Here is a 15,009-nt window from a genome sequence, read left to right on the forward strand (position 1 = left end):
TTTTCTCTTCCTTTCATGACAACCGGCCAAATCCTGTTCCTCTGTGATGGGATTCTTATGAATGTCTCTTGCTGCCCTGCGAGTGGTCTTTGAACAAGACTAAATCAAAGGAGGCCGTTTGGCATAATAATCTGCTAAATCATTTCCCCTAACTTCTATATAGTTTCTTGTACTATGACCCTGTAGCTTTATCAAAGCTCTGTCCTGGGGTGGCCACCTAAGTTCATTCAGCTTCTGGAGGAGATTCACTCGACAGAAGAATATGGAGTAGTTATGATTCATGACATTACCTTGTTCTTTTTTAATGTAAATCCATCAAAAATCACTTGTAAAGTGGGATTGGCACCGAAGTGTCCAAAAGACTTAAGGCACAGACCCTCCTTAAACTACAGAGCCCAGGTATGAGGTTTTTCTTAATGGGTAGGAGTAGTGAAGCCGCTGGGTTGAACGTGTTCCATAAACAGATGGCGGTGGGAAGAGGAGAAAGTAACACATTTTTATAATTATTTAATTACACGCTTGAAAATCAGTGTATGTTTTTCATTTAGCAGTAGAGATTGGACTGCATGTGTTCACTTCAGACTGAAAGGAAATCCTAGTATAAGTTCGGAAGAGAGTCTGACTAATTTTAGGAAAAAGTTTGTACAACATGATTTGTAGTTTCCTGAGTGGGAAAAAACCCTGAAAAAAGAACCGTTTATTCTGGAGGCCAGAAAAGGAGCAGAAGGGATAGAAAGAGTCCAGCTGGCTGATAAAAACAGAGCTGAGGAGAGAAAGGCACACTCAACAGAGGGCACTCTGCAGACAGTTCTAGAGTCCTGGAGAAGTACTGCCCGGGAGTGAGCATCATGTTTGGAGGCCTTACCATTTCAGTTTGAAGAGCTGCTTCATGTTTGAATACTACTTCAATGAATATCTAGATTTCCTCTAAATTTATTTAGTTTAACTTGCCCGGAGTTCCCTGTCATGGCCAATGTTAGGATAACTCCCTATCTAGAGTGTCCTCCCAAAACGAGTTCAGGATTCTCGTGGGACTTCCTACGGGAAGTGTGAGCTCTTCCAGGAGGAGATAGTGGTGTTGAAACAGACAGAATTAGGACAAGCAGAAAAAAGGCATCCAAGGCCCCACGTTGTACAAAGGGACATGTTTATAAAGGTGTGTGTCTTGGGACCCTTGGCCATTCCGAGAATAAGCAGCAGCTCCAGCTCTGTGGCTGCCCCCCCTTGAAAACACAAAGGGAGCTTATTTAATTAATTAACTAGGCAGGAAGTATTCTCATAAAAGTTCAAAGCAAAGGTTGACCGATGTCTTCTCACTATTGTCCGCCATTCCACTAGGACACCCAACCAGTAGTCTGTAGGCCAGCTTAGGTTGGATTGGAAGGTTTTGGGGCCTGCGTTTCCATTCTAACCAGACACAGGAACATGGACGATGAAACGAAATCCCCTTCAGGTGAGGTATTGTACAAATCAAAAGCCACAGCAGAAAAACAATCAGCTTGAAGGCAAAGATGTGTACAGAGAGCCCACCTATACTGCCCACTTCTTCCTTCAGGGCCAGCGAACGCCTAGTTGATCTCGGAGGGACTCCGCCCACTCACTCCTTTGAAGTTATCACTCGTGTCCAGCATGTCCCCTGGGAGGCTGCCTCAGAGCTGACTGTCACCCACTCTCCCTGTTTAATTCCAACGCAGGGACCACCCATAGCTCTCACGTTCCTTCTCTCTCTATTCCCACATTCTCTCCGGTAGCGCCCTCTGACCGGGCGCGGGGTGTGGCCCTTCCCCCGCCGTCCTCGCCCCAGCCGGGCTGCGCCATGAAAACTTAACGACAGATGAACAGATGAGTAATCGCTGTTTGGATCCTTGAGGTTATCCTGCCCGTTCTCTACAATTATACCCTGTCGTCCCAAACCGGCAGAGGTAGATTTCAATGCTTTCTTTCCCTATTGGTCCAAGTTTCAATTTAATTGCAGTGTATTTTTATATTATTCAAGTGACTAGCAGCAGTGACGCCTAATTTCGTTAAGAAATTGTATTCTTTTCTATTCTTTATTTTTTGTCAGGTTCTTGCTGGTTTCAGAGAGAAAAATTTCAGAGAAAAGAACATTGACTTCACCATCTTAATGAAAATTTCCTATATTCTTCTTTATTGACTGTAAGAAATAAAATTCACTTGCCCTTTGCACAAATTGTAGTATAAAGTTGCAGTCCATTTCATGAATTTATGCTAGCTGCAAATGACTCAAAAACACATTTTTTTCTCGTAGTGTTGATTTTTCACTTAATTTACAAAATAGCATTTTCTGTAAGATGTTGGACATGGATATGGTACATTGAAAAACATAAAAAAACCCAAGATATAGTATCAACTTTCATTGTCCTTTGAGGCTTTCTATAATTTAATGCCATCTTATATTACAAAAATGCTTAAAGAACATTATCAGGAAGTTTTAATATGGTATAAATTGTGTTATTTCACAGGGAAGTCTATTGTAAATGTTAAGAATAAAACTAAATGTGAATTAAATGAAGATTAAGTATGTATCACATCAAAGTTGCTAAGGGGAATAAAAATATGCTATGTGTCACTTTAAGACATTAGACCAGCTCAATTATTTTGTACAATGCAGTGGAACCCATGCATAAGAATGAGATGCAGAGCAGTTTGTATTGTCAAAAATGTGGCATTAACTGGAGCCGTGGTATGCAAATGTAAGTGATACATAACATTCAACACATACTAAAGAGAAGCTGAACTAGAAAGAATGTATGGAAGTGGAAATCCCTACACAAAATAATTAGCAGTCATCTTATTATTTTATAGAAGGAAATGTTTTCCCTCATTGAGAAGAATCTTGATTCTGTTTACCAGGGTGCAAGGTAATTCATTACAAAACAGTAAGAAAAACAGATTCTGCAGGCCGCGTAAAAAGGGGGTGGTAGGGAAGTGTTTGGAAGAGGGGAGCGGACCTGTCGTAAGCCGTGCACTTTTAAGGTGAGGCTATACAGATTAGAGGGCCACAGGTGAGATGAAATCAAGGGCCCGCATGGAAAGAACATTCTGTACAAAGGAGAGTATTTGATGTTGCGTCAAATAGCATCCTAAACCATTTAAAGAATGTTGTATAATATCAATCAGAAAACTAGTCTCTCCGTTTAGATGGAACATAATTAAGAATATTGGACCTAATGAAACCAATAATAGTTGTAGTTTGGTACAACTAAGCTAAATATTTCAATAGAAATATACTTTTTTTCCAAGTCTCTTCCAAAGTTAAAAATAATAATATCCAATGGAAATAAAGTAGTAAATGGAAATCTATTATAGAATATCAGATGTTGAAGCTAGAATTTCTCTTGAAGGAGAAATTTAAGAAAACTCATTACCATAGGCTTCTCTCTTTACTGTGTATAAATATATGCCTATAATATGTCTAAATTAGTTTTTATGTTTTATTTACATGTTGGACATGAAGTGTAAACAAATCGAATTAAGTTTAATTAACTCCTGTATCATCCGTAAATGAAAGGAATTAGTAAAAACACCGGGCGCTATAAATCTGGATATTAACAAGCGGCATTCCCTCTCAGCCCAGGCCTCTGGCGAGACGGCTGCGGTGCCGGGGTCCGAAGAGAACGTGGGCGGTGGCGGCGAGCCGAAACTGAGCAAGAGTGAGCAAAGGAGATGCCTGACAGCAGAGAAGAAAACAGCAGAGAAGGCGGCCACGCAGAAGGGCCTCAGTGAGGAACAACCAGGCCAGGCCTGCGCTGAGGGCAATGCGGGCGCCGAGGAGGAGGGCCTGGACCCAAACCAGTACTACAAGCTCTGCAGCCAAGCAATCCAGCAGCTGAAGGTCAACGGGGAAGACCCGTACCCACACAAGTTCCATGTGGACATCTCGCTGACACACTTCATCCAAGAATACAGTCACCTGCAGCCTGGGGACCAGCTGAGTGACGTCACCTTAAAGGTGGCAGGGAGGGTCCATGCCAAAAGAGCTTCCAGGGGGAAGCTCATCTTCTATGACCTCCAGGGAGAGGGAGTCAAGTTGCAAGTCATGGCCAATTCCAGGAATTATAAATCGGAAGAATTTATTCGTAGCAATAACAAACTGCATCGGGGAGACATCATTGGAGGTCAGGGGAGCCCTGGGAAAACCATGACGGGCGAGCTGAGCACCCTTCCCCACGAGATCACACTGACGTCCCCGTGCTTGCGTATGTTACCTCATCTGCATTTTGGGCTCAAAGACAAGGAAATACGATATCGTCAGAGATACTCGGACTTGATCCTGAAGGACTCTGTGAGGCAGAAATTTATCACCTGCTCTAAGATCATCACATACATAAGAAGTTTCTTGGATGAGCTGGGGTTCCTAGAGATCGAAACGCCCATGATGAACCTCATCCCAGGGGGAGCGGCAGCCAAGCCTTTCATCACCTACCACAATGAGCTGGACATGAACTTGGACATGCGGATTGCCCTAGAGCTCTACCACAAGATGCGGGTGGTTGGTGCCCTCGACCGGGTGTATGAAATCGCACGCCCGTTCCGGAATGAACGGATTGACATGACTCACAATCCCGAGTTCACCACCTGTGAGTTCTACAGGGCCTACGCCGACTATTGCAACCTCATGGAAACCACAGAGAAGATGACAGCGGGGATGGTGAAGAGCGTTACAGGCAGTGCCAAGGTGGCCTACCATCCGGATGGCCCCGACGGCCCCGCCTACTAGGTGGACTTCACCCGGGTTTTCTGGAAGATCAGCATGGTTAGAAGAGCTCGAGAGAGCTCTGGGGGTCAAGCTGCCCGCCACCAGCCTCTTTGAAACGCAAGACACTCGCAGAATCCTTAATGGTATCCGCGTGGCAAAAGCCATCGAATGCCCTCCGCCCCGGAGCGCGGCCAGATTCGTGGGTAAGCTAGTTGGGGAGTTCCTGGAAGGGACGTGTGTCCACCCTATGTTCATCTGTGACCACCCGCAGGTAATGAGCCCTTTGGCAAAGTGGCACTGATCTAAGGAGGGTCTGACGGAGCGCTTTGAGCTCTTTGTCACGAAGAAGGAAACATGCAATGCCTACACCGAGCTGAATGACCCCATGAGGCAGCGGCGCCTTTTCGCAGAGCAGGCCAAGGCCAAGGCCAAGGCCGCTCGGGACGACGGGGCCATGTTGATAGACGAAAACTTCTGCACGGCCCTAGAGTGCGGGCTGCCCCCCACCGCTGGCTGGGGCATGGGCATCGACCGCGTCACGATGCTTCTCACGGACTCCAGCAACATCAAGGAAGTGCTCCTGTTTCCTGCCTTGAAACCTGAAGACAAGAAGGAGCGTGTCGCCACGGCCGATGCACGGGAAGGCACAGCTGGCGCTTCTGTCTAGAAACTGGGAACTGCGAGTCCCGTAGCTCAGGCATCTTCGCACTGCAGCAGAAGATCAAGGACGGCGAGGGCATGCTTGTATGTGGCTGTCCAGGGACTATGCCAGTGTTGTCACCAGAGAGGGAAAAGGAGCTAAGAATCCCTCTTTTGCTCCTTGTGAGCAATAAACCGTTCATTTCTTAAAGGAAAAAAAAAAAAAAAGGAGCATTATATGATAGAGGTGAAAGGGTTTGAGCTAATTAATTCAAGGCTGCTCCCTAATCAAGTGAGAAGAAATATCTGTACTATTTTTCACAGCTTATAGAGAAATACTTCTCATATCAAAATAATAGAATTAATAAAAGTTATAAATACAGTTTAGAAAATACTAAATGAAACACATGATCCTGTTTGATTTGAAAACTATACTAACCCCAGCTTGATCACTGATTTTACGTGGACAGTGAAACAGATAAAAGAATCAAGTTTGTACAAAATAGTATTAATTACAAACAAGTTCTGTCTCTAACAAACCTAGTTAAGACCTCCATTTATTTTGAACTACTATCTGGTGTTATTTAACCTTTCTGTATTTTTGTTTCCTTCTCAATACAGTATGAAACCATGTTAAAGTTCCTTAGTAAAATCTGCATATTCTTCACTCATGTTAATTGTGCATGAACATATCAAGCACTTACTATTTTTTAAATAGAAATATATAAAATATACAGATTCTAGGTTTCTTAAACTGTGCATACGTATTACTCATGCTATTTTTGATGACTGAGCTGTTGAAATAGCCACATTTATTAAAAGTAGTGTACATTATTATTCACATAGTTTTAGCTTCATAAAACTCACATAACTTTCAAGGAGGAAATGCATGATCTTATATCCACACTGAATTATCTCTAATAAAGTAGTATTATAAGTTGAGCATATTTTAATCCCTTTTAAACCTTCTGTTATAACCTTGGGTGGACATTGTTCAATTTAAGTAGTAAACTCTAACATTGTTTCCTAGTTTAAAACATGGATGAAAACCTTTATCACCTTAAAACAGTACCAAGGCTTGATGTTTTTTACTTTCTTGGCAAAGCCTCTTTTTTTGGGGGGGGAATAAAGGAAGAGAAAGTGAACTAAAGGAGGTGACACCCCCTTTGTTATTCCTCAGTCGCACAGGGTTAGTTGTGTAACCGTCGCACCTTAAACTTTTTTTTCCAATCTCTCAGTTCTGACACAATCATTCTGGTCAAAGTATTGTTACTCAATACACATTGCTTAACTCATTTTGCCATTTGCATTTCTGAAAAATCACAAATGGGAATGAGAAAATGAAGAGCAGAGACATATAGGTGCATTTGGATATCTCAGAACTGAGGACCAGAGTTTGCACCTCCTCTTCAAACGTTCAGTGAAGAAACAGAGAGAGATTGGGGTTTATGAGGTGGATGAGAGAGTCAGATATTTGGCTTAAATGACACAGCATATTTCCACAGTTGTACTTTCACAGCAAGGAGAAGGCAGGGCTAAGGTAAAGGATGGTAGGGAGCAGGAGACCTCGGTCAGCGTCTGCAGAGAAGACACGTAAAAGAAGGCGGACTCCAGGAAGACCGATAAAGCAGGGCGTTCATGCCCGGCAGATTTGCCTCGGAAAACTTGGGCAGGAGCCAAAGTCGGAGCCTTGTAATGCTGTGAAGTCAGGCTCTTAATGGAGGTGGAGGGGATGGCGGGTAGGTGCTGAAGATCAGCCCAGACATCTAGAATCGACGGTGACAGCTGGGACAGTAGGAAGTCAGGCAGCATGAAACAGTGTTTAAGAGGTGATGATGAAGCCAGGCCAAGTGCCTGGGAGATGAGGGGGAGGTGCGGCGGGTGGCGCTCACGTGGCAGATGACAGCGAGCAGGTGTGCAAGGCCCTGCGTGGCAAACCTACTCATCGTCTTTACAAGGGTGGCTCTTGTACCGTGACAGCTGGTTGTAAAGGCTGCAGCCTTCCCGCGAAGCCCTTGGTCTTTAAACTCTGGGAAGTCTTGGACTATTGAAACGATACCTAAATACTCCTCCTGTTCAGTTGTAACGTCACTGAGGGAAATGTAGGGAGGACGTTGGTGGCAAGCATAAAATGTCTTCAACAATCATTTATGGTAGTAGCTTATTTTAATACTTTTTTCAATGACCGAACGTCATATGACTAGAAAAGCTGTGCAATTACATAGCTTATATTAAATAGTTATTGATCTTTAGTGTCTTCAGAGAACTATTTTCATATTTCAAGATAATAATTAAAAAGTGGTCAGAAAAATTAATTTTAGAATGAGAGACCCATGGAAAAGTGAAATCCGATGATCTGAGAAAATTAGAAAGATATACAATTGTGTAATTCTGTTACGTAATAAAAGTGTCTAATTAAAGGGTTTAAGATCAATATTGAACCAAATGTGTCCAGGAACATGTTCCAACATTTCCAATTAAATACCTCAGCTAAGTTTTGACCTTAAAGCAATAGCTACATTAAAAATGTATTCATTTTAAGATTATAAAATAGCATATTGATTTCTTACAAAGAGTTACATAATTAATCCCAACTAATTGCATTTGATGACATCAAATTGGCCATTCCAAGTTCACCTACAATTTTGAGGGTTACTTTCCTACTTTATAGTTGTAATTTTATATTATCCCAGTCCCTTCCAATAGTCTCATGAATGGCTTACATAGTGCATTGTCAGTGTCAAAATAATAAAGTCATTGTGTTTCATTCATTTCTAAAAATGTCAAACATCATTAGCGTACACCCCAGAATATTTACTTCTAGATCGTATTTACCCAAGAGAATAAAATCAGAGGCTCATCCAAAAATCTTGCAGCATTACTCATAATAACTAAAAAAAAACCCACCCCGACACAACACAAATGCCTGGCAGCTGACAAATGGATAAACACAATTTGGTGTGTCCGTACTATGGACTAGTGTTTAGCCATAGAAAGTAATGATACAGTGATATATGATATGACATGGAGAACCATTGAAAATACATGTTAGGAAGTCAGACACAAAAGGCCACACATTGTACGATTCTGTTTCTATGAAATGTATAGGATAGGCAAGTGTATAGAAAGTGGACTATTAGTGTTTGCCAGGACCGGTGAAAAAGTAGGAATAACTTCTGATGGTGAGTGTGAGGGCTGTTTGGGGAAAGTAATGAAAACGCTGACAGCGTGATGGTTGTACGATTTCAAAACATGCTAAAATTCACTGAATTCTACCCTTTTAAAGGGTAAATTTTATTGTATGTTGGTTGTATCCGAAGTTTAAATTTAATTTTTTAGATCGAATTTTATGTGACTCACGCATGTGTTAGTCAAAATCATAAATTCTAAAAGAAAGCAACATGATCTGGGCACTCAGTGTACGCCAGGACAAGGCCAAGCATGAATACAACATTTCCTAGACATGCAAAGAAACAGACTTCAAGTTGTGCACATAAAATATGTGAGCAAACCGGATCAAGCAACACGAAACAGGCTAAATACACTATTCCCAAATGAATTACCCCAGGATTGCAAGATTTGTTTAATATTTGAAAGTCTATTAGTGCAGTTCATTTCAATGGTGAAATACTAAATACCCCGTAACCTTAACTTCATGAAAAAAGAATAGAAGCTTACTGATACCTATTCCAGATAGTATTAACCAACCTCTTTCATCATATAAAAAAGAAATTTAGACAGTAATTCCCTTAGGGAAGGGGTGGAGAGCATTATAAAGTACAATGGTTTGTAACTATCTGACTTAAAAGGTATTTTAATAAGAATGTTTCTTTGAGATTATTGAGAGAGTTTACAATTTCTTAATTCTAAGAGTATTAGTATGTGCCCCTGAGGTTGAATGGTAGGCAGGGAAGGTGAGGAAGAAAAAGAAGGTTATAGTGCAAATATACGGTGTGGAAATTTTTTCTTTCTCTCTCCTCGACCAAGTTGGCTCCATGTCTTTCTTTACAAAAAGTCGTTTTTCACAGAGATTCTCATTCTTCAGTCAACAAATATCCTAGTTGGCTCTGAGCCCCACACTGTCGCCTTCATCTGCCCAAACATATTTGCTTTTTCTAAGTGAGATATCCTGGTGACTCATTTCACAGGGACTAGCTTCTGGCTCATTATGAATTTTTCCAAAACGCAGTTCTGTTCACGTTCTGGAGTTTTGTAACTGTGCATTTCAAATACTGTCATCCTCTTAACTATTGCTTATCTGCTACATTAGAAGACAACTGTAGTAGGTCTAATTATATAATTAATTATGCCCCATTTAAAAGCATGAAAAGATGCCTATGTTAACAATCCAAGAAGCTTTATATTCATGTGACCAGTTTTGAAATTCTCTGCCTCTACTGTTCCTATAGCCACATAATGTGTTTGTTTTCTTTGCTTTGGCCACGTGACATCCCGAATATTTTCAAAAGTCTGATCAATAATTTCACAGTGTCTTGTTCTGAGTTTATTTTTTTCTCTCAGACTGCTTTTACTTTTATATTCAATGAAAATGGCTCATATAATAATGGCTACTTGCTATACTGAAATGTGATAATTATTAACACCCTCTTATAATAGTTCCCATTAATATTTTGTTACATTTTATTCATTTACATCATCTTGGGGATTACCAAAAGCCACCATTTCTATGAGCCCACATCCAGTGATGTTTTTGAAGACACACATAAGAACGAACTAAAAAGAAAACTGAAAAAAATGTCTGTTTTCAAGGCCATGACTATGAGTTTCATTTGGGATCTAGATGTGATCTGCAACTTTCTTTATTACAGAGTCTGTAGCACTTGGAGTTATTCCATTTTCTTGAGTCATGCATAATATATATTAGGTTCTTAAATACCTGAAAAAAACAAGTGATTTTAAACTAAATATTCTGTTTTCATCAGAGTTTCTCTGTATCATTGTGAGTTCCTACAAATACTGATCTTCAGTCACAGATATTTTTGAAACATAATCTTTTAAGCAATAGTATTCTTAGAAAGATAAGTTACAATTTTGAATATGTATCCAAGGAAATAAATATGAAGAGTAGCATTTAGGTGGTGGTAATTGTAGTTCAAGGAAATAAATGATATTTCAATTAGTTTTGTGCTGTCTTAAATTCAGACCAGTTTGGATTTTCTGCTAGTTCAAATGTGATGCATTTTTAAAACATAAACAAAATTATTTAGCATTAGCTACAGTAATGGACTATTTGCCCGTCCGGGCCATATGTTGTTGAAATACTAAAAAAAGACTTGGCGCTCAGAACAGTCTCCACCGTCATTTCTCGCAATGCTCCTGGGAGATATGCAGCCTGGAATAAAACCACACACTAGCATCAAACAGTGTTAATGAGAATTAAGTACAGGACCCTTGGTAGTCTTAACTAGAGCTAAATTTCTTCTATTTCTGGCTCCAGCTAAAGCTTAGTTGAAGAGTGATTAAACAGAGCAAGAGGCAATGGAAGACATGAACTCCTCCATGGTACTCGGTAGATAGTTAACTTGGGTTCATCTGGGTGTGGTTTTACTCTTTCATAGACAGTTGGACATGGCATGATTTTCAGTGGTCCTTTTAGCCAATGAATAAGCCACTGTCCAGTGAGAGCCTAAGAAGACAACTTCCCCAAGGGTGAGCGGTACAATGTAATGGGGACAAGGAGGACACAGGGCTTTTGCCAGAAAGCATGAGTGAAACCTATTCTTGAGTTTATCTTCATAGAAAACGTACTATATCAGTGTCTTCCTCACACACATTTGAACAGAAATACCATTGTAGTTTCCTCTTTCATAGTAATCAACAACAAAACCCCTTTTTTTAACCCTTCGTTTTTCTCCTGCCTCAGTGCCATGGCTATTAATTAATCCCCAATGTAAGGTCCAAGGACAAGGGCATATCACTGCAATTTGAGAGATTTGGGAAACAATGTGAGTGTGTGTGTGTGTGTGTGTGTGTGTGTGTGTGTGTGTGTCACTGCGCATCTACGCACAAGTTGAGAGAAAGAAAGAGAAAGCCAGAAAGATAAGACAAAAGCAAATATGACAAAATGCTAACTTTGGAGAAATCTGGTTGAAGGTTATACAGACTCCTTTGCAGTATTGCAACAACTTTTCTGTAAGCTTGAAATTACATCAAAATAAAAAGTTGAAAGAAGAAAACAAAGGCGTACTTCCTAAAATTCCAAGACTCTGGTGAGCTGTCAGACAGGAAGATAAAAGCACACACATACATTTTCATGACATTTTAAAAATATGATGAATCCAAGTTCTGCAATAGGAGAATTTGTAAACTCTTTTAGATAATAGGTTTCTTTCTAGAACACAGTGGAAACAGGCATATGAATACCAGAATCTGCCACTTTGCACAAAATATTTACTAACAGCTATTTCTTAGTTCCTGGAAACAAACCTTTGGGAGCAGAATGCCATTCTCTGATGTTCTAATCTATGAAATGCAATAGCAATAAGCAGCACTGTAAATCTCTGACTTTGCAATGAAAAATAGAGAGTGAATTCCTGTATTTTTCTCCTGAAGAACAAAATATATTCCTTTCCCTAGCATCATCTTGTAAAACAAGCTTAGTATACTAATTAAATTCACATAACAGTAAGTGTGGGAAATACATAACAAGAAAGTCAACATCAATTTACATTCCTACTATATTATTGCCAATATATTCAGGTGTAATTTATGGATAAGTAAGTGGACAATGTGACCTATCTGCTCTCTTGCTTGATTATATTTCAGCTGGATTGATTTTTTTTTAATCTACATCCTTGAAAAGCAGGGAATTTTTTTTCTTTTTTGTTCTTTGGTATTATACGTAGTTGTATTTGTGATGTAGTAGAGTAGTCATGATTGTGCTGATAACAAAAATCCAATAAATTAGAAATGGATCCTCAGTGTCTGCGTACATTTACAAACATCCCAGTAAAACCATAGAATCATTTATTAGCATCGACTATCCCATCCTACAAACAGGCGTTTATAAGTCATTCATTCTTCCATTTATTCATTCAACAAACACTTATTTACTATCTCTTATGTGCCAGAGATTCTTGTAGGCACCAGGAATTTGCTTACCAGGAATTTGCTTACCAGGAATTTGCTTACCAGGAATTTGATAATAAACCGAACAGAAAAATAAAGTAAAATAAAACCCCTGCCTTTTATTGGGCTTACATTGAAATAGATGAAAATAAGAATACATAAATGATTAAATACAAGATAGTCTATATAAGATGATTAGTGTGACAGACTGAGAAAAATTAAGCAACATCAGGGGAAAGCATATGTAACACAAGTGAAGACTGACATTTTAAAGGAGTGGCTAGGAAAGTCCTAATTGGTACAGTGACATTTCACTGTCCCTGAAGGACCAACCCACGAAGATATTTGGAGACAGAGCTTCCTGGTGCAAAGACCTTAACACCCAGGAATCCTAACAGGGAACGCGGAAGAAGGTGTAGGAAGAGGAGAGAGGGGGAAGGGAAGAAGATTGCCGGCATTCCAGGGGTGGGGGGAGGGGGAGGTCATAGGGCTTGATTTCAAGGGCTTTGGTTTTAACTCAGAATGACTAGAAAAGCCACTGGAAGGCTCTGAGCAAAGACGCGGCCCTATCTTCTGGCTGCTAAGTCGAACCCAGCTCCCCGGGACACAGGCAGACAGGAGAAGGCCGCTCGTTCGAGAGGCTCTGGTTGCCATGGAGGAGCCGCAGCGTCGGGGGCTGGGCCCGCCGACTGCCTGCCCGCTGCTGCAGACGAGGTCGGGGACGTGCACTGCGTCCCAGTTTCTCCACGTAGGAGTAGGAAATTTAGTGAATTAGATTTGATGACCTCGTCCGTGGTTCGGAGAAAGCCATTCGCCCCTGAGTGCTGTAGAACGGAAGGCACAGCCAAGCCTGCGTTTCAGGAAGGCCGGCACCCGAAGACGTCCACCCTTCCTCCGCCCCCGGCGCCTTTGAACATCTGTTTTTTGTCTTCGCAGGGCAGCGGCGGCTATATGGGATATCGGTCACCGTCATTACAGAAGGCAGATGGCTCTCGCAATTAGGATGATCTGAAGAGGATTTATAAATGATGTCTGAAAGTGTAGTGTGTTGTAAAATACAATTACTCTTTGCTACGAAGTAGTCCCCATTGAGGGCTTGCTTTTGCATCCACTCATTGGCACAGATTAACCTGTAGGATTAGAATTATCCACAGAGCGTTGAATGATCGGACGTCGGAGGATCCCCACATATTTCTGATTTAATTGGCCTCAAGGGTGAGGCTGACAGCAAGGTTTTGGAGAACAATCCTAACATACAATCAGGCCATTAAAACTACTGTGTTAGTGTATGTCATTTTAGAGATATTTAACATGTAAGATGGACCGTAGCATCCTTTTCTGGTATTATTTTTTATTGTTGACACTATACCGATGCCCTCCATTTCCTGCATTTGCCCGTTTCTACCCAGCCCACCCCACTTCACCATATAGTTGCCTGTGTCCATGGGCTATGCATACACGCCCATATATTCTTTGGCTAATTTCTTCCAGTAGCTTTCTCTATTAACAAATTTTATACCATATCGAAGTAACAAGATTATCTCTTCTCTGGGATGTTACTCCTGCGTACATCATTTTATAAGTCCATACAATTTCCTTAAAATAATATGAGCAAGGAATTAAATAGAGTAATTTTAAATATCTTATTTTTCTATATGGAAATTCTCAGCTTCAGCTGTCGTTGAACACATTAGAAAGCAGATGCCGAGATCTATAACCAGAATCACTTTTAGAATCTTCGCGAATGCAGCAGAAACAATACAGACTGAGCTGTGTTGTTTCAGCTCCTTGAATACTGTGTGCAGGGCTGTAGACAGGAATGCAATTTCCGTTCCTGTTTCATTGTAAAATATCTTCCTTTTCATACATAGATGACAACAATGATACCATGAAGGTGGTTCCCAAAATGAGCTGAAGAGCTCAAAATCTGTATACATCTTATGTTTTTATTTTGCTCCATCGTCCACTTCTCCCATTGGTTAAGTAGAAGAGATGGCTGGAGACGTTCTGGGGCCCTGAACTAAAAATTTGTTGTTGAAATAGGTGATCACAGCTTGAGACACTGGGCATAAGAAAAGTTAATGCTACAGATTTTAATGATTCCTCTATACACATTTTGTGAAACTATAAAGAAATGTTTCATATGTAATCAACTAATTTCTTTTTGAATACCTCTTGAATCTTGCCTCCCATTGACTCATGCAAGAACTAATTAGCTAAACAACCAGTACGGGCCTTGTATTTGGGGCATTTATCCTATGTTTAGGCAATTATTTTCTTTCACCATTACCATCATCACTATAAGACTAACTTTTCTATTTTTCAAGTATTGCTCTGCCAAATTTTCCTCTCTTTATTTTTACTAGGTTGAAATGATTTATTACTTCAACAAAATTTGGGGAACACTGTATGTGCTAGACACTGGGCTGATCTCAGACCTTTGCCCTAAGCCAGGCTGGCCATAAAAATTTGTCTCTCAAAAAAATAAAATGTTCACCAAAGTTCATGTCTAGTTCAATGTATTTCCAGTAGTTAGAGAAACGCCCGCCACTGAGGATGAG

At 40.5% G+C, this 15,009-nt stretch overlaps 1 protein-coding gene across 1 annotated transcript; it reads left to right on the top strand.

The window, feature by feature from the left end:
- Positions 1-1,432: 1,432 nt before the first annotated feature.
- Positions 1,433-5,387, top strand: LOC129063850 (lysine--tRNA ligase-like). Its single transcript, XM_054564939.1, is given in 3 exon segments — positions 1,433-1,453; positions 3,533-4,780; positions 4,782-5,387. Coding segments are annotated over 3 exon segments (1,875 nt in total).
- Positions 5,388-15,009: the final 9,622 nt, after the last annotated feature.

Source organism: Pteronotus mesoamericanus, unplaced genomic scaffold (assembly GCF_021234165.1).
Source record: "Pteronotus mesoamericanus isolate MK-2021 breed Mesoamerican mustached bat unplaced genomic scaffold, CSHL_Meso_final scaffold_99, whole genome shotgun sequence".
NCBI classification, from domain to species: Eukaryota; Metazoa; Chordata; class Mammalia; order Chiroptera; family Mormoopidae; genus Pteronotus; species Pteronotus mesoamericanus.